Source organism: Sorex araneus, chromosome 6, assembly GCF_027595985.1.
Source record: "Sorex araneus isolate mSorAra2 chromosome 6, mSorAra2.pri, whole genome shotgun sequence".
NCBI classification, from domain to species: Eukaryota; Metazoa; Chordata; class Mammalia; order Eulipotyphla; family Soricidae; genus Sorex; species Sorex araneus.
In genome coordinates this window covers 53973612-54000694 of record NC_073307.1, presented here as the reverse complement: position 1 = coordinate 54000694, position 27083 = coordinate 53973612, and the positions used below count along the sequence as shown (strand labels likewise).

The following is a 27083-nucleotide window of genomic DNA, read 5'->3' as shown; positions in this document are numbered from 1 at the left end:
ATGAGAAGACAGTGCTACAGTGTTACAGTGATAAATTGATTGTTATTTATGATGAGCAGAACCTTATAAATGCCTATCACTGAAAACAGTGATCTACCATATACTCACAGTATGTAAAACTAACCATGACACAGACCACATAGAATCAAGGATATTAGCTTAGAGAAGAGTTTACAACTTATTACGCTAAAAACAGGAAAACAACTATGTATTTTCTGTTTAACTGAGGAGTTGGGAAAACAAAAGAATCATGTGGTAGTGTGCACATAGCCTGGATTTTAACGAGCACTGTAATCACCTTAATATAAATGTGACCCAAGAAATCAGCTGAACGCTGTATTTCACTGACATTTTATGGCCTACCTTGCTCTACAAACCACTTTGTCATGGTTCCGTAATAGACCATTAAAAAATAAGTTCTCAACTCACATATTCTAATATTTAAGAATATAAATGTCCCTACAGTATAATATTTAACTTACAAATCTTTCCAATATGTCATAAAATCTCAACACTGTACCTCAGGAGGAACAGTAGGGCTCTATAAATCATCTTACCATGGCAATCAAAAGTTTATTTCTCTGCGTACTTGAAATAGCCTTTTTATTGATTCATTTATTATGCAGTGCCAGGAATTGAACCCAGGACCTCACACATAATGGGCAAGATACATTTCAGAAAGACACAGGCTGAGTTATATGGGAAAAAACAAGGCCTCTTCTAGGACAGACAGTTCAAGAAAAAGTAAACAACCAGGACTGACTAAATCAAAGCAAAACCGTGCCATTTATTCTGCATCTTCGGATCAGATTCCATCCTTCTGAGTTCATCAACATGGAGGTCAAAAAGGCCAAGACTAAATCTAGAGTACTACACTCCTGAAAACAATCTATTCACTAATTCCCTGTTCTGGTGTGAGCCACAAACCCAAGTCCAGAAACTTCAAGGACACATTCGACCTGCCCAGGATGCACCGGGAATGAGCATTTCCAACAGAAACACACAAAACCAGGGCTTTTGGGTACTTCCACCCCATTTGAAGCAACTATTTTCTTAAAGGGCGAGATCTCTAGCCCTTACATTTCTGCACAGAACCCTGGAATTGTTTTTAAAAGTTAGGGACAACTTAGATGAAAAACATGAGCCAGTCCGGGTGGGGGATGCCTGAACTCTTTTTTTTTTTTTTTTTTTTTTGGTTAAAGCAACTCCAGTTTTCTAATGGAATGTCGTTAGGGTTGGTTTCTTAAAGGCAAAGAAAAACTGGCGACGGCTTCAAAGCGCAAGGCTAAGGAAAAGTGACCAGGAAAGGGCTCACTTTTGTGCAGGGTTCACGCGTCCTCGCTAATTTTTACCCAATCCGTCTCGCCGCTCATTGGTTGGGGGGCATTTTGGTGTCACTTTTGAAAAGTTCCATTCAAATTCAACCCCCGGGTGTGTGGGGTTCGGCGAACGCGGAGGGTTCGGGGCGACCACGTCGCGGACACCGTCCTTAAAACAAAATAAAAGGCGGCGCGGGGCCGGCGGGGGGGGGGAGGGTTGGGGAGGAGGAGACAGCGGCCGAGCCGGGGCCGCAGCCGCTGCGGGTGTCGCCGCCGCCTCGTCGCCGGGTCGCGCGCATACCATGGCCGGTGACATCAGATCGAAACTGCACGGTTTCGCCGGGCACCGGCCACTCCTCGCCCAAGGCGGCGGCCGCAGGTGACACGGCCAAGCCCCCGAGTCGGCCGGCGCGGGGACCTGTTGCGCTGGCGGGAGCCAGAGCCGGAGCCCGCGGCCGCCGCGATGCACCTGCCCCGGCGGCCCGGCCCGGCCGCCGCCCCCGGTGCGGCTGGCCGCGGCCCGAGCCCCGGTCCCGGTCCCGGTCCCGGTCCCGGTCTCGGCACGCCGAGACGCTCACCTGGACGGCCCCGGTCCCTGACCCTCGCAGGCCCGGCCCGGCCCACGGAGACGCTCACGTCGGCGGCCCCGTCCCGAGCGCAGCCCCGGTCCGGCCCCGGCCCCGCTCACCTCAGCGGCCTCGGCCCCGACCCCGGCCCCGCTCATCTCAGAGGCCCCGGCCCCCGCCCCGCTCACCTCGGCGGCCCCGGCCCCGCTCACTTCGGTCCGGCTCAGCCTCAGCCTCAGCCTCAGCCTCAGCCTCAGCCTCAGCCTCCGCCTCCGCCTCCGCCTCCGCCCCGGCCCCGGCCCCAGCCCCGGCCTCAGCCTCAGCCTCAGCCCCGGCCTCAGCCCCGGCCTCAGCCTCAGCCCCGGCCCCGGCCCGGCCCCGCTCACCTTGGCGGCCGCGGCCCTGGCGGACATCTTGTCTCCCTCCCGCGCCGCGCGCCGCTCCTCGGACCCGACCCTGCGCGCTCGGCGCCCGCCGCTCGCCCTCCTCACGCCACAGCCCCGACCCGCATCGCCCGCGAGCGAGCGCGGCGGGGGGCGGGCGCGGCCGGACAGGCCCGGCCCACGGGGAGGGGACTCAAGTCGGACAAAAGTCCGGTCAGCGGCCGCCCGCCCGCCCCGCCCGGGGCCGCTCGGCGGGGCGCGCCCGGCCGGCGCCTCCCTCCCGCCGCGGCCGCCCGCTCGGCCACGTCGGCCTCGCCCGTTCGCCCACCCCCGGGCGGCGCCTCCCGCGGGCTCCGGTGCCCGCGCGCGGGCTCCGAGGAAGCCGCGGCCCGCGTCGAACTTCCCGGGACGACCCGCAGCTGAGGGGACGCGGCGAAGGAGACGACGGGCTGCGCCGGCACCGGCGACTGCGGGCAGCCACGCAGAGCTGCCGGCCCGGCCCGGCCCTCTGAGCATGCCCGGTCGGGAGGGGCGGGGCCTCCTAGGGGCGGGGTCTCCGCATGGGGCGGGGTCTCGGGTGGGCGGGGTCTGTGGGGCGGGGGTTCTCCGTGGGCGTGGCCTCCGCGGGCCGGGCCGGGCCGGGCCGGGCAGTGCAGTGCGGGCCAGGACCCTGTTTCCTCCCCGGGTGCGACCCCCCAGCCGCGGAAGGAAGAAGCCCGGTTACCCAAGTAACGTGGAGCCCGCGTTTCCGCTGGCGGCCGGGGCATCCTGTTTGTTTTCGGCGAAGGTCCGGCTGCAGTAGAGCGCCGCAACGGAGCCCAGCTGGGGACATTGCCAACGTGTCCTCCTGCAGCTCCCCAAACCCCGCGGGGCAGCCCCAGGCAGGAGGGCTCCCAGCCCGCAAATACCTGCGCATCCTTTTCTGAACTTCTTCCTGCTCTCACCACCCTGTGGCCCTTTGGGAGGCTGTAGGCGGTTTTTACACACACACACACACACACACACACACACACACACACACAAACACGCACCACGCACGCACACAGTCACACACACACACGCAGCCGCGCACACGCACACACCGCCGCGCGCACACGCACACACCGCCGCGCGCACACACACGCGCACAGGCACGCACGCACGCACACAGCCGCACACACACGCAGGCATGCACACACAGCTGCGGAAAGCGCATCTTGGCTTACTTCAGAGAGGTGGATTTTTCATCACCTTGGTTCTTAGCTCGCACAGACCCTGGGATCAGAGAATCTCGGTGGGCTTACCCCATTTAGAACTCAAGATAGCTTCAATCAGAGTCTCCTTACCCTCTTCTTAACAAGGGTCTCCTTAAGTTTATTTAGTGCATCAAAATTGCTGAGGTTCTTAGTGATGGGTGAAGGGAGCAGCCTGCATTGAAATTCTGACCTCAGGACTCAAGTTTATGAAAGGCAGGGATCTGTCCCGGGCAGTCCAGCATGCTCAGTTAACACCCAGGCTTCCAGCACGCTGGGCGCCTTGCTCTACACCAAGGAACGTGCCAGGAGCCATTCCTGGCCTCATTATGAACATGGGGAGACGTCCGGCTCCCCACAAATGTCACGCATTCTCAGTATGTGAAGTTATAACCTTCTTGCAGCTCACAGGGTGCTCACAAGAGGTACTGAGCAATGGAAAAAGTAAAGGATAAAGGGTGTGACCCCTGAACTAAAAAAGAAAGAGATTAAGTTCATCTGAGTGGCCAGAGAGATAGTGCAGTAGGTAGGGCGCTTATCTTGCAGGTGGCTGACTTGTGTTCTATCCCTGGCTGGATGGTATCCAGCCCACCAAGAGTAATCTCTGAGCACAGAGTCACAAGTAAACTCTGAGCACGGCTGGATGTAGCCCCAAAACAATAATAATAATGATAATAGTAAATTCATCTGAAGAAATACCCAATATAGCACATGTCACTGTATCTCCTTCCAAAAAAATTACCATGTCACCAGCAATGCAAAGCTGTTTTGAACTTGAAAACAAGCATTCTGCCAATCAAACCTTATTCTTCTCTTTCCCTTTGTATTTTCTGGCATAAGAATAGCTCAAGTCACTTATTTTAAAGTCTTGTTGTGATTAATTGTTCAGGAGGGAAGTGTGATTTATTCTCCCAGGAACTATAATTGAAAACTTCCTTGACCAAACTTGAAGAGGGCTGAAAAGAGGGTTAGGCAGGTGCTGATGGTTCCCTGAGGATCACCCAAGTGATCCCTCAAACCACTGGGTGTAGCCCCAAAATAAAACTACCTGAAAAAAAACACAAACAAAAAGAGACAACAGCCTTTTACATATTTAAAAAGATTACAGAAGACTTTCATACTCTTTCCACTATTCATCTAAAAAAAAAAAAAAAACATGAGGGACCAGAGAGATAGCTCATTGAGCTAGAGCAGACAGGAGGCCTAGTTTCAATATTCAGCACTACTTGGTCCTCCAAGAGCCACTGGAGAGACACCGACCCCCAAATCCAGCAGTCCCTGAGCACATAAGAAATGGCCCAAAACAAAACAAAATTAAAAAAAAAAGAAAACCTCAGTATAATGAACATTCCCTGCCTGGAACTCAGCTGAGTCTCTCTCATAAACCTCATAATATCCACAAATATACACAAAGCTCATAAACATAATATCCACAAATACACCAGAATGTTACCTTTTTCCTCATGGATAAAATTCAAATGCTAGATGTACAAGAATTTGTGGAAGAGGGGCTGGAGCGATAGCACAGAGGGTAGGGCCTTGCACGCGGCCAACCCGGGTTCGAATCCCAGCATCCCATATGATCCCCTGAGCACTGCCAAGGGTAATTCTTGAGTGCAGAGCCAGGAGTAACCCCTGTGCATTGCCGGGTGTGACCCAAAAAGAAAAAAAAAGAATTTGTGGAAGATCTAAAATAACTGATCATCACGTTAGCTTATTTCAAAATCCTCTCGTGACTTAAAAATTATGCAAAAGGGGGGTTGCTGCCAGATGTGCTAAGTTTAGTGGTATTGTCTTCTTTAACATCATATTTGATCTGAGGAAACTGAGCTCAGATGAGTAGTATAGTCATATAGCCAGGTCTATATGACTTCAACATTGGTGATTTTTCTGTTCCACCACTCAGTCTCTCAATTGCAAATATAAGGAATGTCATCAGTGTGGTGTGAAGTCTCAGAGAAACTATATTATACATTACCAGTGAGCTTGTGAGGTTCCCTGAATTTTAGCTTTTTTTGTACCCCAAAGAAGAAAAAGTCAGAATATATTTAAGAGAGTGAGGAAGGAGCAATGGACTGTGATTTAGTTCTGAGTGTAATAGGAAGTCATTAGGAGTGGCTTTTGATGAGGGGAAAGGCATAAGATGTTCAAGATTTTGATAATGGGGAAATTGGGTTGATAGTTATGAAAGTTGGGTGATCAGAAGGGTTCATTATTATTATTATTATATTGTCACTTTGAATGTTTAAATTTTCTCTGAAAAAATATTTTAAAGAGGGGAAAGATGGGCCTAGAGAAATAGTACAGCAGGTAAGTCACTTGCCTTGCTTGCAGCAGATTCAATCTCAGTCCCCAGCACCCCATATAGTCTCCAGAGTCCCACCAGGAGTGATCCTTGAGCACAGAGCCAGGGGTAGACCCTGAGCACAGCAGGGTGTAGCTCAAACAAAACAAAATAAATAAATAAATGAAAAATAAATTTAAAAAGAATTATGCAAAAGTAGCCAGAGTGATGGTACAGGCCAGAGCAATGGTACAGCAGGTAACACTCTTGCCTTGCATGCAGCAGACCCAGATTCAATCCCTGGAACCCTATATGGTCCCCTAGCACCATCAAGAGTGATCCCTGAGTTGGAAGCCTGCTTCATGAGCAGAGGGGAGAAAGCAGATGGAATAGAGAAGGGATCACTAAGAAAATGATAGCTGGAGGAATCAGTTGGGATGGGAGATGCATGCAGAAAGTAGATAATGGACCAAACATGATGACCTCTCAGTGTCTGTGTTGCAAGCCATAATGCCCAAAAGTAGAGAGAGAGTATGGGAAATATTGTCTGCCATGGAGGCAGGGGGAGGGTGGGAAAGGGGGGTTATACCGGGGATATTGTTGGTGGGGAATGTGCACTGGTGGAGAAATGGGTGCTTGACCATTGTGTGATTGTAACCCAAACATGAAAGCTTGTAACTATCTCACAGTGATTCAATAAATTTTTTTTAAAAAAGAGTGAACCCTGAGTACAGAGCCAGGAGTAAGTCCTAAGCATCACTGGGTGTAGCCAAAAATAAATAAACCTACCTTGCTCACTAAAAAATTTAATTAAAATCATGCAAAAAAGTTTCACCATGAGAATCAGAGGCCTTAAAAATTAGCTAATAAACTATTTTAATGAGTAATACTACCCTTTGAAAAAATTTGATGAGGTTTATAATATCTGATTTAGACTGTAGATTTATTCGATGGAAAGAAGGAAGACAAGCAAATCTGAGGTTTTCATTGAGGGTTACAGCCAAGTTTTGGCCATGAATCTCTTTCGCTTGCACAGTTTAGTTTAGTTTCTGAGAATCTAATATGTGCAGAACAGGAAGTGAAACTACCACACACTTAACAAAGACAACTTCCTGTGGGATTTTTGGTGTCTGCGGCTCAGAATGAAAAAAAAAAAAAAAAGCACTGCATACAATCTAGAAATCTTAGTTAGAACCATTTATTTATTACAACAGCCCCAACCAAATGAACAATTCTATCTGCAACCCGTGTTTTCTGTATGTATATTTATGTTTCCATTGCTCACTCCACCAATTTTTTTCTTTCTTTCTTTCTTAGAAAAGCACATTTATGGTATTAGGATTTGAACTGTGAGTTTTCCAATGAAATGTGCTATGGGAAGTGATGTGTCACTGTGGGGGAACATGAAACAATGTTGATAATATCAGAAGAAAATATATATACAAAACAAGAACTTCAGCCCAGCATGTAACAGCAACAAAGGGCCACCCTAACCTCGCTCCTTATGTGGCTTCAAAAATTCAATAAAGAGCTACAGCCATTTCCCTGTGCATAAAGCCTCTAAATGAAACAGCATTACAAACAAAAGTGCTTTTGAAAACTTACAAAGTTTCCAGACTTCAGGGGGTGGAACTTCAAAGGAACACTTTAGGGGCGCAATCTCAGGATCCAAACTTTCCACCTCATTTTGCAAAGTAAGGACATGTAAAAATAAACATGACAACTTGCACCCCTGAAAGACAAGAGCGATGGTAGAGCAGGAAGGATGCTGACCCAGGTTCGATTTCCGGCACCCTCCCGGAGCACCACAGGAGGGATCACTAAACACAGCCAGGTGTGGTCCGAAAAGCAAACAACAGAAAAAAAATCAATTAGTTAAAAGAAAGACAGAAGACATGGTACCTTTTTTTTCTTTTTGGGGCACACCCAGCGATGCTCAGGGGTTACTCCTGGTTCTGCACTCAGGAATCACTCCTGGCAGTGCTCGAGAGACCATATGGAATGCTGGGAATCGAAACCAGGTTGGCCACGTGCAAGGCAAATGCCCTGCCCTCTGTGCTACTGCTCTAGCCCTGAGACATGGTCCTTTTTTTTTTTTCTTTTTGGGTCACACCCAGTGATGCACAGAGGTTACTCCTGGCTCTGCACTCAGGAATCACTCCTGGCAGTGCTCGAGAGACCATATGGAATGCTGGGAATCGAACCCAGGTTGTTGGCCACGTGCAAGGCAAACACCCTACCCTCTGTGCTATTGCTCTAGCCCCCAAACATGGTACTTTTAAGTACACTATACCACAATTTAAAACAAACCAAAAAATACAGATAAAATGTTCTATGGCCCACTATCTTTCATTTCTCGAAGAGCATAGGAACAGTATGGGCAAGCCATTTTCTGCTCGGCAGACAATCAAGAATAACTTCAAACAGGGGGGCCTCCATCTTCTGGGGTGAGATGGAGCTTTCTCTGTCTAGGGTCCTAACTATTATCAGATCCCATAAACCTCTGACCTCTCTGATTTTGGCCTCATGCAAGTTCTCAGCTCAAAAATTCACCTTCTAGATACCCTGCTTCCTTCAGGGGTTCCCAGCTTACAAACAAGGCAGACTGCAGTAGTGGAAACAGGACAGGGGTTAAGGCGTATAGCCTTGCATGTGCTGACCCCCACAGCCCTGGGCTGGGAGCTGGGAGTCGCCTCCCCCAAATACACGCATGCAGGCCCACACACATGCACACCAAGCAGGGAAAGAGGGGAAGAAATCCTTGTCTCCCCCAGTCTTAGTCAAAGACAGGCAACTCATAGCTCTCCTAAATCCAGCATTCAGAAGAGTCCTGCATCTGCTATGGAAAGTTCCTGGAGTGACAGCCCATCTGGAATCTCCCTACATTCCCTCTCCCCCTCTCCTTCCCCTTCCCCTTCCTCACCGACTTTTCAAGGACTGGGGGTCACACTTCAGGTGGTCACACTGTGAGATCTGCTCCTTTAGTTGTGCTTGAACACATGCTTGCAGAGGGGGAGGGGAGCGGTGCTGTGCCCTTTTTTAGGGTGTATTGGGGCCACACCTGCAGTGCTCAGAGATTACTCCTAGCTCTGTGCTCAGACATCATATGGTACTGGGACTCAAATGGGGTTGGCCTCATGCAAGACAAGTGCCTTGCCCAATGCCCTATGTCTCCAACCTCTGCGGGGGGGGGGAGCGGGCGGGGTGCACCCACATTTTGGTGGTGCTTGCCAGGGCCCTGGGTGATGGCACAATATGCACCCAGGCTGGCATTGCCTGGCTACGACGTTCCACCTACTTTTTAGTCACAATGTGGGGGTGGCACCCTTTGGTCTCAATGCTCCCAGGCTGTGTTGCTGGAAGTTGCTGCAGGCAGGGGGTCACCCACAGAACAGAAATCTAGGCTCAGGGGGTTGGAGTGACAGTACAGCGGATGGGGCACTTGCCTAGCAAGGAACCAGCCTGGGTTTAATCCCCTGCATCCCACAGATGTGACCCCTCAAATGTTTTCATGTGCGAGAGTCAGGCCCTTTGCAATCCTCCCTGCACCTCTGGAAGCCCTGGCAGTCATGTCCACAACCCAAAGGCACCACCCAGTTGCAAACCAAACCATAACGCACAAAAGGGAAGAGAGAGAGAGAGAAAGAGAGAGAGAGAGAGAGAGAGAGGGAGGGAGGGAGGGAGGGAGGGAGGGAGGGAGGGAGAGAGAGAGAGAGAGAGAAAGAGAGAGAGAGAGAGAAGAAAAGTATCTGCCACAGAAACTTCAAAGTAGGGGACGGGGTGGGGTGTGGAAGGGGCGGGAGGGAAACTGGGGACACTGGTGATGGGAAATGTATACTAGTGGAGAGATGGGTGTTGGAACATTGTATGACTAAAACCCCAAAAATAAAAATGAAAAGTGAAAACAAGGAGAGGCAATTAAAAAATGAAAAAGCCAAGTTGAAAGTGAGACAAGCAAACGTTTCTCTGTCCTGATGCCACTGGAGGCATGTGGTGTTACTGTTAAAACACAGCAGCCCCGGAAGGATGCCCCAAGTGAATGGAACCAACCAGGTGAACGTCCACAGACAATCCCAGGATATGGAGGGGGGGCGGGAGGAGCGGACTCCAGAGGAAGGAAACAAAGAGAGAATGTGGCAGGTCCCGCAGAGAAAAGGAGACAGTGCAAGACAGAGCAGCCAGGACCATCTATGCACCCCTCTAGGAAGCCGCCTCCCAAAGACGTGTCTGGGGAAACTGGGGAGACAGGATTAGGGCCCGAGAGGCAGCACAGCTCCCCGGGGAGGCCTCCTTCTCAGAGACACACACGGAAATGGGGGCCGGAAATAGTGCGGTGCTTGGGACTGGCTGGAAAAGAACTTCAGGAAGGGCTGCAGAAAAGTACCGTGCACACAGCCAACCCTGGATCAGTCCCTGGCACCTCAAATGGTCCCCTGAGCACTGCCAGGAGTGATCCATAGTGAGGAGTAAGCCCTGAGCACCACCATGTGCGACCCCCAAAATAAACTAAGAGCTTGGGGAGCACGAGGACATGTGCCTTGAGTGCTCAAAGCCCTAAGATTGATCTCCAAACACCACGTGTCCGTCCCCCATAGCACCACCAGAAGGGGCCCGAGTGGCCCCAGCCCTGCTGGGCCCAACTAAACCATCTGTCTCAGCTGACCAACTGTCACAAGGGATTGCACATCACCACCCCCGGCACCCCGCCATCCCATGAGCACCCTTCAAAATAAAACAACTTAAACAAAAAGGGAAAAAAAATTTTTTGTTTGTTTCTGGGCCATACCCAGCAATGCTCAGCGCTTACTCCTGGCTCTGTTCTCAGGGATCACCCCTGTGAGGGGGCAGAAGCTGGAACCTGGGTTGGCCATGGACAAGGCAAAGGCCTTAGCCACTGTACTATTTCTCAGGTCCAGGGGGAAAAATTTGAAGTAGAAGAACATAAGAGGTAAGGGGTAAGGCATGTGCCTTGCACACGGCAGACCCTGGTTGGATCCCCAGCACCACATTGGATCCCCTGAGCACCTCTGGAGCAACTCCTGAGCACAGTGTTGGAAGAAGACCCCCAAACACCACTGGGCTGTGGTCCAACTCCCCCACCCCAACAAATTTAAAATGTAGCAAAATGCTGAGAACTGTGGAATACTGGCGCAGGAACATTTTCTTGCAATATTTTTCTCCTAGGAGCTATGTTTGAAGGTGGCGGTGTGCGTTTGCAAATTTTTTTATGGTGGAAATCAACCAAAATGATAAAAATAAATATTGCTGCCAGTCAAAATGGGAAATCGCTGTCAGAGATCTATCCTCAGGCCTGTGTGGATAACCCACTCCAAGGGGAACAATAGGGTCTTTTCAGCTGAAGGTGGGATCTTGGGCAGGCTCTCCGAGAGGGATAGAGGAATTGAACCCGGGTTGGCCATATGCAAGGCAAACGCCCTACCGGCTGTGCTATCACTCCAGCCCCTAAACAAACCAACAAAAAATGCAGGAATCTGTTTATCCCTCCCTTGATTTGGGGGTGGCAGTGTGACTTACTTTAGTTAAATAGCAAATAATAGGGCCAAGCTTGCTCCACAGATAAGATCATGACCTCTGTGGCCTGGAAGCATGACCCCTCTTATTAGTCCAGGTGCATCTGCAGGGGCCTGTACAGGCACCACCTCCACTACAGGAGCTGTGGGAGCCCACGGCCACAGGTGAACCTCCGCTCATCACACTGACAGCAACAAGCGAGGGAAGGGGAGGCGTAGGGGGGCCCAGATACACTGCCTGGACATGGTGCCACTGCGGTTCCTGCACAATTGCTGGATGGAGAGTTAAGCATTAATCTGCGAACACTTAGAATGCCACAAGGGTAGGGGAGCCCCAAAATAACACAGAAGTTACAGAAGTACTCCTGAACGTATTTTTTAAACCAAGGTATCTGGAACTAAAGGGAAGAAGCTGAAAGATTTTTTTTTTCATTACAACAGATCAATTTAATTGAAACAGACCTTTAGACTAACCCTCAGAAGGCCCGTGTAACTCATGTTAACATAGCCAGTCAGATACAGTGATGGGAAAGTTTCAAGATAATTCACTTTTCTGCTGCAGTACTTACCATTTCTCAGCATGCAATGGAAAGTTAATTTGACCCTTTAATGTGGGTGGGTGACCCCAGTCATGCTCAGGAGACTCCAGCAGGCCCCTCCCCATCTTTAATTTTTGATGAAAACAGCTATCTGCTAAACATCAGAAGTTCCATCACAAACGCCACCCATATTCAGAAGGGAATTCAGCAGAGCTACTCAGTTTTAAAGGTACACCATCATTTCCTTTGAAGCATATTGTGTGTGTGTGTGTGTGTATGTGTGTGTGTGTAAACCACTAGGGATAGAAAAAACCTAGAGGGTTTGGAGCAATAGCATAGTAGATAGAGCATTTGCCTTACATGTGGCCAACCCGGGCTCGATCCCTGGAATACCATATGGTCCCCAAGCACTGCCAAGAATGATTTCTGAGTGCAGAGACAGTAGTAACCCCTGAGCATTGCCGGGTATGACCCACACACACACACACAAAAAGCCAAAACCCCCCAAAAATAGACCATCACATACATGACTTACATGCTCTAACACTGGGCCACATGCCTGCCCTTCTGGATAAGGCCTTTTATTTATTTATTTTTGGGTCACACCCAGCGGTGTTCAACTGTCACTCCCAGTTATGCACTCAGGAATCACTCCTGGCGGTGCTCAGGGCCATATGGGATATTTGGGATCGAACGCAGGTTGACTGCATGCAAGGCAAGCACTCTCCCCACTGTACTGTCGCTCCAGGCCCCACTTATAAAGCCCTTTAAAAAGGGGATAATAAATTTAGGGGCGGGGTGGGGCCATACCTAATAGTGCTCAGGGGACCGTGCAGAGCCAGGGATCAAAGGGGCCTGGAAAAGGGGCATGGGGGGGTTGGGGGTGTGAGGGGGCGGGGTGGAGCTATACTGGGATTCTTGGTGGTGGAATATGAGCACTGGTGAAGGGATGGGTATTCGAGCATTGTATAACTGAGATTTAAACCTGAAAACTTTGTAACTTTCCACATGGTGACTCAATAAAAAATTTAAAAAAAAAACAAAAAAAACAAAGGGGCCTGGAAAGCGTGTGCTCCATCTCTCCAGCACGAATGAACTGCCTCAATGGAGAGAGGCTAGGCCATACTCCGCCGTGCCAGGGGCCAATGATCAAACCTGGGGAAGTCATGTGCCAGGCAAGTGACTTCTCTGCCGTACTCTCTCCCCAGACCCACGAAATTCATTTTCTAAAGCGCCAGAGTCTTTACAAGCAAAAGAGCAGTGAGCAAACCTTTTGGAGGGAGCAAGCGCTCATGTAGCAAAGGACAGAAATGCCTTGGGACTGAATGTCGTCAACATGCTGTACTGGGGATAGAACCCGGGGCCGACCACCTGCCTGTTCAGCCCCTAGAGCGCCTTCTGCCCTCCGTGCGTTTGAATGACACTTAGAAGGATCGTTAAAGACTCTCTTTGGGGAGAAAGTGCTTTGAAAAGCTAAAAGAAATCGTGGTATCCCAAGGGTATGGGCAACGTGACTTGAAGGGGACAAAGATGGACAGAGCAGAAGCAAGGGCCCAGCCGCCGCTGATGGTGGGGGGGCCCGCTGCTCACCTCTTTCTGACAGCACTGCCTTCTCTTCCGCCACGGGCCACAAGGAGCCGAGGAAAAGCCATCAGCTTCGTTCCCATTAAACCTAACACGAAAACAAATGTTCTCAGAGGTTAACAAAGTGTGGAAGCACATGGGGAAGCCATCAGCTGTGGCCTGGTGGGGCTCCTCTGGGAAAGGCCTTGTGGACATCAGTCTGGTGGAGGCTGGGGTGACGTCAGGGGACTGACCATGCGTGCGTCTCGGAAGAGCTGCAGGAATTTGAGGACCCTCCCGAGCCATAACTGTGGGTGACGTCAATGGCCCCACACTGAAGGTCAGGCGCTGGGGGAGGGAACGAGCTGCAGAGTCTCCAAGTTTGCAGGGTGCGACCCGCAGGCCCTGCGCACAGCCAGAACTCCCCTGGCCAACAGTGAAAGGTGCTCGCAATCCTGTCAGAGAGGGCTGAGGCGAGGAAAGGAGCCTGGTGTTATCAAAGAGGGCAAATCCGATCTTGAAAAAGAACTGCCCCCAGCTCTGCAAGGCGGCGTGAGCTGCGGTATGTTTTCAAAGGGTGGGGTTTCCTGGCCCCGGAGTGTTTGGAAACATTCTGACAAAGGCAAATTCATTTTCTGATATCCTGAACGCAGCAGGAACTGGGGCCTAAAATAGCATTCAAGATGCTCTCCATGGGGGCCACAGAGGAAAGCGAGAAGAGGGAGAAGATGGGGAATGCGAGTGTCTTAGGGGACGGTGATCCCACCCACACTGTACACCTAGGGGTGGCGAGTTACAATGGTGCTCCCCAAAATCAGCATGTCTATGTCATACTCTGCTCTTGTTTTTTCTTGTTTTTCCCTTTAAAAATAACCCCGGAGTGGGCCAGAGAGATAGTACAGAGGTTAAGGGGCTCCTTAACCTGTGGACTAATCATGCAGACCACTTTGGTTTGATTCCCAGCACCTCCAGGAGTGTTCTCTGAGCACAGAACTAGGAGTGATCCCTGAGCACAGAGCCAGGAGGAAGCCCGGTGCACAGCCAAGTGTGGCCCCTAAACCAAACCAAAGACCAAATCAATAAAATCAGCCACTGAGAGGCCAGGCGGAAGAGCACCATGGCTGGGGCCCAGGCCCCGCATGGGTTCGACCCCCAGAGCCACGTGTCACCAAGCACCGCCAAGGGCCAACCTGGGGGGTTCCCACCACACGCCCATGGCTCAGGGATCCCTGGCACACAAGGTTTGAGCAGCATTGCATCCTGGCGCCCCTGGACCCAACCTCCAACTGGGTGAGCCAAGCGGGCAAGTGACACCTCAGGGGCCTCCTGGGCATGATTTCAGGGGATCCCCTGAATCAATGAACGAATGAAATAATCCCTTGAGCTGAAGAGCGTGTTTTGCATGTAGGACCCAGGTTCGAGGGTGACAGGGCAGGGATGCCAGAGTGCTGCCAGTGTACCTTTGTTCAAAAGGAAAAACAAAACAAAACTCAAGGAAACAAAACAACCTCTGAAAGCCAGGCCTTTGAAAACTGTGAGCATCCGGTGCTAACTCCCTGGCACTGGGTCTCCTGCCGCAGGCACAAGAAGGCTTTAGGGAAAACTCCCCCAGGGGCCCCAGAACTCACCCATGATGTCAGGGGGCAATCCCTGCCATCCGGACCCACCTCCAGGGGGACATGGTTCCTCTTGCACGCCCTCCCTCTGAGCCTTGCCCTGCTGTTGAGACTCCTGCTTTGGGACATGACCCTCATTTCTTTTTCTTTTTTAAATTGAATCAGTGAGATACACAGTTACAAAGTTATTCAAGATTGGGTTTCAGTCAAACAATGTTCCAACATCTGTCCCTTCACCAGTGTACATTTCCCACCACCAATGCACCAATGTCCCAGTTTCCCTCCTGCCATATTCCCCCAAGCCTACCTCTATGGCAAATACCTCTCTCTCTCTCTCTCTCTCTCTCTCTCTCTCTCTCTCTCTCTCTCTCTCTCTCTCTCTCTCTCTCTCTCTCTCTCTCTCTCTCTCCTTTTGCTTTGGGCATTATGGTTTGCAATATAGACACTGAAAGATTATTATGTATATCCCTTCACTTACTTTCAACATTCAGTTCTTGTCCAGAGTGATCATTTCCAACTACTGTGATGACCCATTTTTTAGTCACCCCAGAGCAACAGCAAACAGAGAGACATAAGCATATAAGCTATCGCAGGGGACTTGTGGGTCAGTGTGAATGGAAATGACATCATCTGTATGATGTCCCTTTGTCACAGAAATAGTATTTAAGCCAAATGATAACTATTAACCATATGGACCGAACAGATCATAGCTTTTCATCCTGCTTCTCTGTCCTCTGAAATAGTGATTCGTTCATAATTCTCTAAAAATTCCATTTTGGTGTTAAATTTTGCACACACAGTATATATGTATTATGTTAGTTTGGGTGCCATGTCTGACAGTCTCAGAGGGCCATATAATGTTGATAATTAATCTTTGGGTTCCCGCATGCAATGCCTGAGTCATCTTTCCCATACTGCACACTTTATTTTTGGTTTGGGTTTGGGGCCACAACCTGCAGTGCTCGGGGGTTTACTCCTGGCTCTGAGCACTGGAGCAATTCTGGACAGTACTCAGGGGACCCTGTGCTGTGTTGGGAATCAAACCAGATCAGCCACCTGCAAGACAAGCTCCTAACCCTTCTACTGTCTCCCTGGCCCCACCCTTTAGGATTTTAAGATGTATAAAAAAAATAACGAAGGTAGTGGGCACATGTCACGTGTATGAGGTCCTGGGTTTGATCCCCGACACTGCGTATTGACCCTCAAGCCCTGGTAGGAGTGATCCCTGAGCACTGCCTGAGGTGACCCCACAAAAAAGCATGTTTTTCAAAAAGGAAAACATAAATGGTGGCTGGCAGATGGCTCAGGGGCTTCAAGTGCTCATCGAGGAAGCGTAAGACAGAGAGTTTGAGCCTTAGGTCTACCCACATGTGCTAAGATAATCCTGATGCCCTGGCACAGGGGAAAATGGTCCGGTGCCAGCCATGTACCCAGAGGGCCTGAATTCCTCCAGTATCTGGGGTCTAGGGTTCCCAGCAAACAGAAAAAGAAGACCCGAAATATGAGGGCTAAATGAAAGAGATATTCCCTATACTTAACAACAAAAGAGATTCCACGCCCTAGTTTCTCCTGCCACGATGCTCCGGGATACTCGAGCGCTTCCTGTTTCCTTTACTGGTCTCGACCCTCTGCACGGCCCAGACACACGCTGGGCTGTGAATGTGGTGGCAACTCTGCACACAGAGTCATGGGGGAGTCCTAGATGTGCCGCCCTCCCGCCTCATGCCCACGGATGCCTGGTACCAGCCCAAAGCACTCACACCAAGTGAGACACAATCCCCAGGGGACAACCTGCGCCTGCAACACTGGTCTCATCACTAAGTGGAACCCAGTTCTGGTGAGTGAGTGGTAATGTCCCGCACTGGTTTCAACAAGCATTTCTCTGAGCCTGAATAGCAGCTCACCTGTCACTTTCCATATCTCCTTTTGCCCATTTTCTAATAAGATTTTCCACCCTCTCTTTTGGGGGGAGAGGGGTGGTTCGGGTCACACCCAGCCCTGGCTCTGTGCTCAGGAATCACTCTTGGCGCTATTCGGGGACCAAATGTAGTGCTGGAGACTGAACTGAGGTCAGCCATATGCAAGGCCAGCCTCTTAAGCCCTATACTATCTCTTCAGCCCCCTTATTTTTTTTTTCCTGTTGTTTTTTTTTTTGCTTTTTTGCTTTTTTGGGGGGAGGTCACACCTGGCACTGCATAGGGGTCACTCCTGGCTCTACACTCAGGAATTACTCCTGGCAGTGCTCAGGGGACCATATGGGACGCTGGGAATTGAACCTGGGTTGGCCACATGCAAGGCAAATGCCCTACCCACTGTGCTATCACTCCAGCCCCATCCTGTTGGGTTTTAAGTGATCCGAAAGAAGGAAGGTGAGAAGGAGAGAGGGGATAAAAGAAAGGAAGGCGGTGGGAAGGAAGACAAAAGAAAGGGAGGAAAAAGAAAGAAAAGCAGAGAGATGGATGATAGAATCTGGAGCTATTTTCTCCATCCATTGTTAGCCTTTTCACGCTTCCAACAGTCTCCTCCAAGCAAACGTTAATTTCCATGAATTCCAGTTTCTTTATCCTCATATGGATGATCAAATCTAAGAGCTTATGGCCTGGTTCTAAGTTTGAAGGCTTTTTTTCTTAGTCACTTTCTGAAAAGTCCTGTAGCTTCACATTGAAGTTTTTCTACATATTTTAGTACTCCAAATGGATAGCATAAATTAAAGCTCTTCTCATTCTAGGGGGAAATAAAAATAATTCTCTAGCAGGACATATTTGTATCAAAGAACGAGAAAATCCTGAGACTTTGAAAGCCTGCTTAACTTAGAGTCCTTTTTCTGGTGATTAAAAAATTGGAAGCACTCTTTTTTAAAACATGGGTCTTTTTACAGCCCTGCTGAGTTCTGTTACAGCCTAAACACAACACCAGGGGCCAGGGACCTGGCTCAATGGGCTGAAGCAGACTGGGCATGCAGGAGGCCCAGCTTTGATCCCCAGCACCCTGGAGTTCAGTGATGCTGGGATTAACCTCAAGCACTGAGCTGAGCTGAATCCCCAGGCATTTCTGGGCATGAACCCAAACCAAAATAAGTGAATAAAGAAACATAACATCAAACCTCTCTGATACAATGAATCCAAGTGTTTTTCTGTTGTTTTTTTTTTTTTTGGCAAGCTGTTCTTGGGGGTTACTTCTGGTGCAGTCCTGGGGTATTGGGGACTGGTCCCTGGCCTACTGTGTGCATAGCAGAACTCAGTCCTTTCAGCTCCCCAGCCCAATTTTTTTTGGGAGGGATCGAACCCAGAGCCTCAGATTTCCACCGAAAGTGCTCTTGCGCAACTGAACTGAACACAAACAACATCTTGGACCTAATTCTTCCTTTCTCTTTCTTTGGGGACCCTAGTCAGCAGTGCTCAGGGACCCTGTGGTGCTCAGGGGACCAACCAGGTGCCAAGGCTGGAACCCCAACCTCCTGCATGCAAACCTGGAGCTCCGGCCCACTGAGCCCTTCCCTGGTCCCCCCAACTCATTCTTACAAGTTGGGCTTGTTTAAAGGGTCTTGTTTAAAGGGTCTCATTAAAGCCAGTCCCACGGAAGGACATGAAAGGCCTGTCTTCCTCTGCCTCAACCGCAGGGCATTTCGCAGCAGTCAAAGACGGACTTTTTCCACACACTTCCATCACTGTCCATCCACCAAACCAGCACCATGCAGGCCAGCATGTTCATTTGAGCCATTTATCTTGTCTGAGGGCCACACCCAGTGGTGCTCAGGGCTGACTCCTGGCTCGGTGCTCAGGGGTCACTCCTGGCTGGACTCAGGAGACCCTAGGGAGTGCCAGGGATCGACCTGGGTCAGTCATGTGCAAGGTAAGAGCCATACCTGCTGTACTGTCTCTCTGGGTCATGTGCCCATTATTATAAACTCAACCCTCTCATTAGATTTTTACCTGCCTACACAAGGATCAGACCCTAGGCTGGGAGTCTTGCCATCCCGGGAATCACAGGTTCCCGCTGGGACTGCCATTAGCAGGGACTCCACATCTCCATTTCTTTGGGAGGAAGATCGGAGATGGAACCGCAGAGGGCCCAGAGGGCTGAGCACATGCTTTGCATAAGGATGCCCGGGTTCGGTTCCCAGCATCTGCTGTTCCCCACCAGGAGTGTCTCCCATGCACCGAGCAAGGCCATATCCCCCGAGCTCTGCCAGGCGCAACCCCACAAATATACAGGCACAAGACAAAACATGTGCACTGTTGGTCAAATATGGAGAGAGATCAAGAAAAACAAGCTGTCCAAATCTTGATAAATTGTCAACTCTTTAGCCCAGAGATTTCACTGAAATTGTCATAGAGGGGCGCTGGAGTGATAGCACAGCAGGTAGGGCGTTGGCCTCACACGTGGCCGACCTGGGTTCGATTCCCAGCATCCCATATGGTCCACTGAGCACCGCAAGGGGTAATTCCTGAGTAAACCCTGTGCATCACCAGGTGTGACCCAAAAAAGCATAAATAAATAAATAAATAAATAAACTGACCTAGAGGGAAATGAAGATGGTATGGCAGGGAGGACACCTGCTTTATAGACAACCAACCCAAATTCAATCCCCAGCACCCCCAAATGATCTCCTGAACCCGCCAGGAATGATCCCTGCGTGCAAAGCTCTGAGAGCCACTATGTGTAGCCCCCAAACAAAATAACAATAATAACAATAAAATCATGGGCCAGAGTGATAGTACAGTGGGGAGGGTGTTTGCCTTTCATGTAATAGAATGGTAAACCTGGTTCAATCCCCGGCATCCCATAGGGTCCTCTGAGCGACACCAGGAGTAATTCCTGAATGCAGAGCCAGGAGTCACCCCAGAGCATCGCCAGGTGTGACCCCAAAAGCCATAATAATAATAATAATAATAATAATAATAATAATAATATCATCCTAGAAATCAATATCACTTGAAATCTGCAAGTCAAACTAATTGCTGGGAGGCTCTGTGGCAGCTACATTCATTCATGACTTTGTGGTTAAAAAGGTGGCAGGAAGTACAAACACTGAAGGTTTGAATGAACAAACTCCCTGTCCCTTCACCTCCACTGTCCATCTTTATCTCACTCTGTCCGCCTCTTCCTTCCCCTCATCCTGCCCCTTCTTTCTGGTAATCTCACTTCCTGCCCCTCCCCACTTACTATTGCCTGGTATTCCCAGTTTGGGGCCAGAAGGACAAGGGTCTGCCTTTCTACTTGGGGGAATAGCCTCAGGAATACACAATCCACCCCCCTCTGCAGGGACTCGCCCCCAGGCCTCTGGGCTCTGTCCTCTCCTGGCCTGATACCCTCCTGCTCCTCCCTCAAGTCCCTGCAGTTCCTTACAGCTGCATTGTATTCCATGCGTATCTGGGTTGTTTACAGATGGTGCAGGTTGAACTTTCACTTGGCTGCCTTGAAAGCTGGTCAGATCTGACTGAGGGAGTCAGCTCTATCCCTAAGGGCCAACACAGCTGGGATCCAGATTTCCTCTGCTAGGCCCCCTGGGGCTCTTCATGACAAGCCCTGAGGCAGGAAATGTGGTTTCACTGAGCTGCAGAGAGTGTAGGGAAGGAAACCGAATACACATCCAAGCAGTAAGGGTCCTGGGAGCGCCAGGGTCTTTGGGGAGAGGGAAATGCTTCAGAGCTGTTTAGAAGGAATTGGTCTATCTCTACCCCAACAAGAAGAATTCATATGTGCCTCATGTAGCCTTCTTCTCGTACCACACCAACCTCTCTGGTCCTGAACATCCTCCCTCCTGCTCTTACCACACCACATCCACATCAGAGGTGCTCAATAGCTGAGCACGCGCTTAGCATGCATTAAGGCGTGGGTTCCACCTCTAGCACCACACCGTCCCTCAAATTTTGACAGCAGGGCCAGAGCTATCACTGGGTAGGTTTGTTTGCCTGGCATGCAGCTGACCCAGGTTCAATTACGGCATCCCAAAAGGTACCCCCCCCACCGCCCCTACCCCAGCACCACTAGGAGTGATTTCTGAGTACAGAGCCAGGAGTAACCCTTGAGCATCACCAGGTGTGACTCCGCCCCCCTGCCCCCCACTCCCACACCCCTGGCCCAAAAAAATAAAGCAAAGAGGCAAACTCTGACAGCACCACCAGGTGTGGCCAAATTTTTTTGTTGTTGTTAATGTGAAACAAGCAAATAAACAAGTACTACCTCCATTTCGGGGAGGCCTGATCTGCCAGCATGGCTGTCATACCCACTTTACTTGGAATGATCTGGAATTCTCAGCAGGGTGCTGGCGACATCCATGCTGAAATGATCATGGGCTCGAGACCAGCAGGACACTCCACAAGCCAAGGCAAGGCCGCTTCCTAAGTCTTGTGATGACAGGGCCCTTAATTACACAGTGACGTAACTGGGGTGACGGCTCTGAGCACTGCTAATCACGGGGTCAGCGGGTTAAGGGTGAAGCCGGAGGCAGCACCGACTCCAGCTACAGCAAGCGAGCAGGTTTCACGGGACACAAACCGGGGCTCGCTATGTTTGCGCAAACCCAGAACGTCGGCTTTTCAGTGTCAGAATCAGTTAGTTCCCCCGCCACGTGATCTCTGCCCAAAAACCTCCCAGACTGCGCACTGGAAAGAACTTTTCTATGAGCAGCTCAGGGCGCGGGCTTCAGAGGGCCAGAGAGATACTGGCTAGGGGGTAGCGTGCAAGGAATAAAGAGCCTAGAGCTGCTGCTTTCTCCTTCCCTGCCTCTTCCTCACGGCATTTTTCAGTTTGGAAATCACAACGCTAGCCCCTCGTCTTCCTCCTGTTCCAGAAAGGAAGAGACAGGACAATGGTGGGACAAACTCTAACCCAGGAAGGATGCTCTGGGCCGGCTTCCAAACTTCCGGGGGATTTACAGACTGTGTTAGGGAGGAAGAGGCTGGGGCCTTTGTGAATGCCAGAACTACTCTTCATTGTTGCTGGTCCTGTTTGCATGCTCAGGAGTTACTCCAGGCTCAGGGTCTAGGGGACCCCATAGTGTCAGGCCTGGGTTCTGCCCTTTAAGCCATCTCCCGAGCCCTGTGACTCCCCTCCCCCCACACACACCGTTCATTTGTTGTGTCTTGTTTCAAGACCCTGGGTTTGGGATACACCAGCACCCAAAGAACAGAAAGATGATATTTGTCCTCAAAGCATATACTCGCTGGAGCAGGCAACAGAACAGGGGACAAGCACAGGAGGTGCAGGACTGAGGCAGGGGCCGGGGTCAGAGGAGTGAGCAGCTCTGGACATGGTGTCTGGTAGACTCTGGAAGAGCCTCCAGCACAGGACTCTGTCTTCCTTCCAGAATCTTCTAGGACACACCTGTGGCTGGGAAAATATGCCACTCACACCAGCACGCAGGGACGATGCCGATGACCTTCCACGTGGCCTACAAGAATATGGAGCTGCTGTTTGCCGGGTTGGTGATCAACTTGGCCCAAGCCATGGCTGTGGCTTTCGTGGCTGTGTTTTTGTTAGCGATGGGCTATGAAGCACTCAAGAGAGTTCGCAAGGGGCTTCAGCACGTGGCCCAGGAGGGGCTCCGAGTCCAGCCAGTGCCTGTCCCTGGACCCAACAGAACATGCACTTTGGCAGCGCCCCAAAGCGCCCGGCCGCAGACGGCGCTGCACGTGCTCCAGACGGCACTGCGCATGCTCCAGGTGCTCCTCGGCCACCTGCTGATGCTGACAGCCATGACCTACAACGCCTACCTCGGTCTGGCGGTGGTGGCAGGGGCTGGCACAGGACACTGGCTCTTTGGCTGGAAGAAGGCAAAGGGCGTGGATTCACAGAATCTTGGCATGGTGGAGCTGAACGTGATTGGCAGCAGAAATGGCCCCCGCCTGGAAGACGGGGCGCCTGTTCTGGAGCCCCTCCTCCCCACGGCCCGAGCTCTGCCTCCAGACAACCTGCCTGGCCAGAGTCTTGCTCCTTTGGCACCTGGGCTGGTCTCTGACATCCTTCGGGAGAGGATGAGTTCAACGGTCTAAAGTGAAACCGCCCTGACTGGTTTTTTACTGACCCAAAATACTCGCTCCTCTTGATGGAGGCCCGGTCCTTCCTCCAGGTTGCAGGTCCAAGTTCTGGGTCCTGTCTCATTCACCGACTCATCCCTAGTTCCCCAGGGACTGTGTTTCTGCTTTGTTTCACTAGTTGTGGGTATTATGGAGTTTCCCTGCATGAGGCAATGAGAGGCTGAGCCCCTTCAGTTTCAGTGATGGTGGCTGATGGGAAATTGTCCAGTGAACACAGAACCCCAAATCACAATGAAAAGCTTGAGTCTTTGGGCTCAATGAATGGAAATCCCTGAGTACAGTGGTCAGGACGCTTGCCTTGCACGCAGCCAACCAGGGCTGGATCCACAGCACCCCATGTGATCCCTGAGCTCAATCAGGAGTGATTCCTGAGCGCAGAGCCAGGAGTAAGCCGTGGACACCGCAGGGTGTGGTCCAAAAACTAACTAAAATAAATAAAAGCTAGTATCTGTAAGCAAGGAGCCAGCAGGCCGGAAGTGTGGGAAGTATGACTATCTGAGCTCCTTGTCAGTTTCCATGGCAGACCGGAAGTATAAATACCCTTGCTCTTGTCAGTTTCAATGGCAGTCTTTGAGCCTCTGGGACCAGAGCACCTCTGGGCCCTTCCCTGGAGCTGTGAGCAGAATCCAGGGAAGGAAATGAATCTGCCTGCCCAAGCCTGTGGGGGAAGCCCTGGGAGTTCCTTCCAGGTGAAGGTCGAGGAGCTGAGCCCAGCATCCTCTCCCACCCCCCTGCCGACACCCCAAGTCTGGGCCAGGATACGTTGTGTCTGGCTCTCTCCAGAAAGCTTACCAGGCAGGAGGCAGGGCAGTAGGGCGGGGGTCAGGGGGGGAATACTTTCAGCAAAAATATTGAAGCCACTGAAACTAATTTACGCCTGTAGGGCAACCACCCACTGATTACAAATGATGGGCAAGAACTAAAGCCCTCATTAAGGGGGAACCCACCCTGCACCACCTATACTTTCCAGCTCTGCCTTACCTACCATTTAATTGGAGTTAGAGTCTGACCCAGAGAAACTTCTTTTTAAATATATATATATGCAATGAGCTTCCATACTGAATAATTCCACCTTTCTCTGTCTCAATTAGTCACATTGAGTGTTGTTGCTGCTACATTTTTGTTTTTATTTTATTTTTTATTTGTGGCCACGCTTAGCAGTGCTGAGGCATAGGAGGTGGGCACTGGATCCTCGCAGTGATCTTGGGGGCTTATGGGGTACCGGGGCTCCCACATGCTAAGCAGATGCTCCAGCCCTCTGCGCCATCTCCCCAACCCCGGCTACAAGTAGAAGAATTGGTAAATTCTCAAGGCTCTGGAAAGCTGCAAAGCAGAACTCATGTTTTGTGTAACTAGTTCTAGGGTACCATCACCCCTAGCCCATAGTATGTTTTTCTAAGCTACACATTTCTGCATGTGTGAGGGAGAAAGGTGTCCCTTCGAAATGCAGTTTCAGACACACAAAGGTGCACAATGATCCTTCCTAGGCCAGATGCTTGTTGTGTGGATGTGAGCAAACTGTTTTCTTATTTTTTAAAAAATCATAAGAAAAACTGCTGCTTTTAATAAGTGAGTGCCAAGAGGATTCCAAGAACTTATGTAGGAAAGATTACACAGCTGCACAAGAAAAAACTGCGCTAGAGCCAGCGAGATAATACGGTGGGGCGGGGAGGGGGAAGATATGGCATGCCTGGACGGTCCCCTGAGCCCCATCACTAGTGATCTCTGAGCACAAAGTCAGGAGTAAGCCCCAAGCACCCCCAGGTATGGCCCCCAAACAAAGATAAAATAATCAACAACAATCTTCTTTTAAAAATGGAACTTTTTCTTGCTTCCTTTTGGTTTCAGTTTCTGGATTGAATCTGGCAGTGCTGGGGGTTATTCTGGGCTCATTGCTGAGGGGTCATTCTCAAGGGCACTTGGGGAACCAGACGGTGCCAGGTCCCAGCATGCAAAACTCTTTGAACCAGCTCTCTCTGGCCCTTCTTTGCCTCCTTTTGAAATCTGACATGCTCATTGCTCCTGAACGATGTTCTCATTTAAAAAATGTTTTTATTATAATTTTGGAGGTCTCCCAAGCAGTGCTCAGGGGACTGCTGTGGGCGCCCAGCACCATGCAACACCAGGCACTCCCAAACCCTGCCTCTCCAGCCTCTCCCCAGGGGTACCAGAGACATGGGCCGGCAGGGAAGGTGCTTGCCTGGCACGCAGTCAGCACGGGTTTGATCCCTGACACCACATATGGTCCCCCAAGCACTGCCAGGAGTGATCCCTGAGCACAGAATTCTGAGCACTGACAGGAATGGCCAGAAAACTGGAAAGGAGGGGAGGGGAGAGGGGAGGGAAAGGGAGGAGGGGAAGGAGGAGGACAAAAAGGAAAGGGGGGAGGGGAGGAAGGGAGGAAGGGAAGGGAGAGGAGAAGGAGGAGAAAAGGAAAGAAGGAGGGGAGGGGGAAGGGAGGAGGGGAAGGGAAGAGGGGAAGGAGGAGGAGAAGGAAGAGGAGAAGGAGGAGGAGAAGAGGAAAGGAGGAGGGAGGGGAAAGGAGGGAGAGGAGAGAAAGGGAGGAGGGGAGAAAGGGAGGGGAGAGGAGAGAGGAGAGGGAAGGAAAGGAGGCCATATGTTGGATCCCCAGCACTGCACCCCCAGCTCAGTGCCGTGGTGGTCCCCAGATTTCAATCTAAGGTCTGACCATTATAACTGAAAGCTGACACTGGTGTCTCTCCTCTCCCTCGGCACTGAAATGACAGTGAGTCCCAGGCACAAAGGACAAAGAGCTGCTGCGGTCAGGCGGCCCCTTCTTCCTCTCCGTTTCCCCTAAATTCTAAACACAATTTGGACCATGTTCAAAGACGTATTTCCCAGCTGAGGCTGACAGGTCTTTCCAAGAGACTGGAAGCGGTGAGAGTTCTGGAACCACAGCCGACTGGTGAGGAGGTTACAATGGGCCCGGATGACAAGAATAACCAGATTAGGGCGGGGGAAAGGGCCCAGTGGCCGTTGCGTCCGGCCAGCGCTGGAGGTTCCACCCCCCGGCACGGCTGATCCCCTGAGCCCAGAGCAGGAGCAATCCCTGAGCAGCACCAAGAGAAGAAACACAGCCAGGAAAAAGTCAAACAAAAAATTTCATACTACTACGCTGAAATTGTTAGGGTGTCTTGTAAGGGGTTGGGTGCTCAGGGAGTATTCCCAGCTCAGTGCTCTGGGGTTGGGCTAGGCACGGCTGCACATAAAGCCAGAACCTCAATCCCTTCCCTCTCTCCGGACCCACATTTCTTGGTCTCTTTTCACGGTGCAGGGGTCAAACCCAGGGCTTCGCTGTCCATGTCTCCCCGGCGCAGGACACACACGTCCACGGTGGCGAGTTGCAGGCTAAGGCGCTCCCATTCCTGCGGGCCTCGGATAGCTCACACCAGGCATAGGCCGGGCAGCGGGAAGTTACCCACAGACTCCACTCACGTCTCTGCCTCGGCCCACGCCCTCTCGGGGCGCCCCCCCACCACCAGCTTTCCGTCGTACTGAGCAGGCTCGGACCTCATACTCTGCCGCGCCTCTTTCCTGCTTCTTCCATCCCTCAATCCTTCCTCCACCTGCCACCGATCTTGACCTGCCCTCATTTTCCTCGGGCAGCAAATATTTTCACAATAGGCCTCTTCCCTATCCCTGCCATAGGGGTATCCTGCACCATGGACCCTTTCCCCCCTCTTTTCCGACGCCTCCTTCCCACCCACTCTCCCGGATTTCTCCCAGCTCTGCCTCGAGCATGCTGTCCCCCCTGCCCCCCCCCCACCCAGAACATGTCGTTCCCGGCTTTCGGTCAATATCATCAGGTCTATGCACCTGGCCACCTACTATCAGAGGCCTCAGCGAGGGAATCGGGGGTGCAGGGGGGCAGTGGAGCTGGGTAAAGGAAGAAATGAGAAGCCAAGGCTGATCAGTTCTGGTGTGCAGGTGGGAAACCAGGTTGGGTGAGTCTCAGAGATGGGGATCAGCATGCACCACCCCTTGGGG

General features: G+C 51.1%; 1 protein-coding gene across 12 annotated transcripts in view; it reads right to left on the bottom strand.

The window, feature by feature from the left end:
- Window positions 1-27083, bottom strand: part of TJP1 (tight junction protein 1) — a 162373-nt gene that overhangs the window by 69889 nt on the left and 65401 nt on the right. Inside the window, exon 1 of one of the 12 annotated variants that reach the window (XM_055141317.1) lies at window positions 2272-2535. The exons of the other annotated variants lie outside the window; for them this stretch is intronic. Coding sequence (XP_054997292.1) covers window positions 2272-2298 — 27 coding nt within the window. The 5' untranslated portion in view covers window positions 2299-2535. Of the gene's footprint in view, window positions 1-2271; window positions 2536-27083 lie in introns of those variants that run through there. 12 annotated transcript variants of the gene reach the window in all.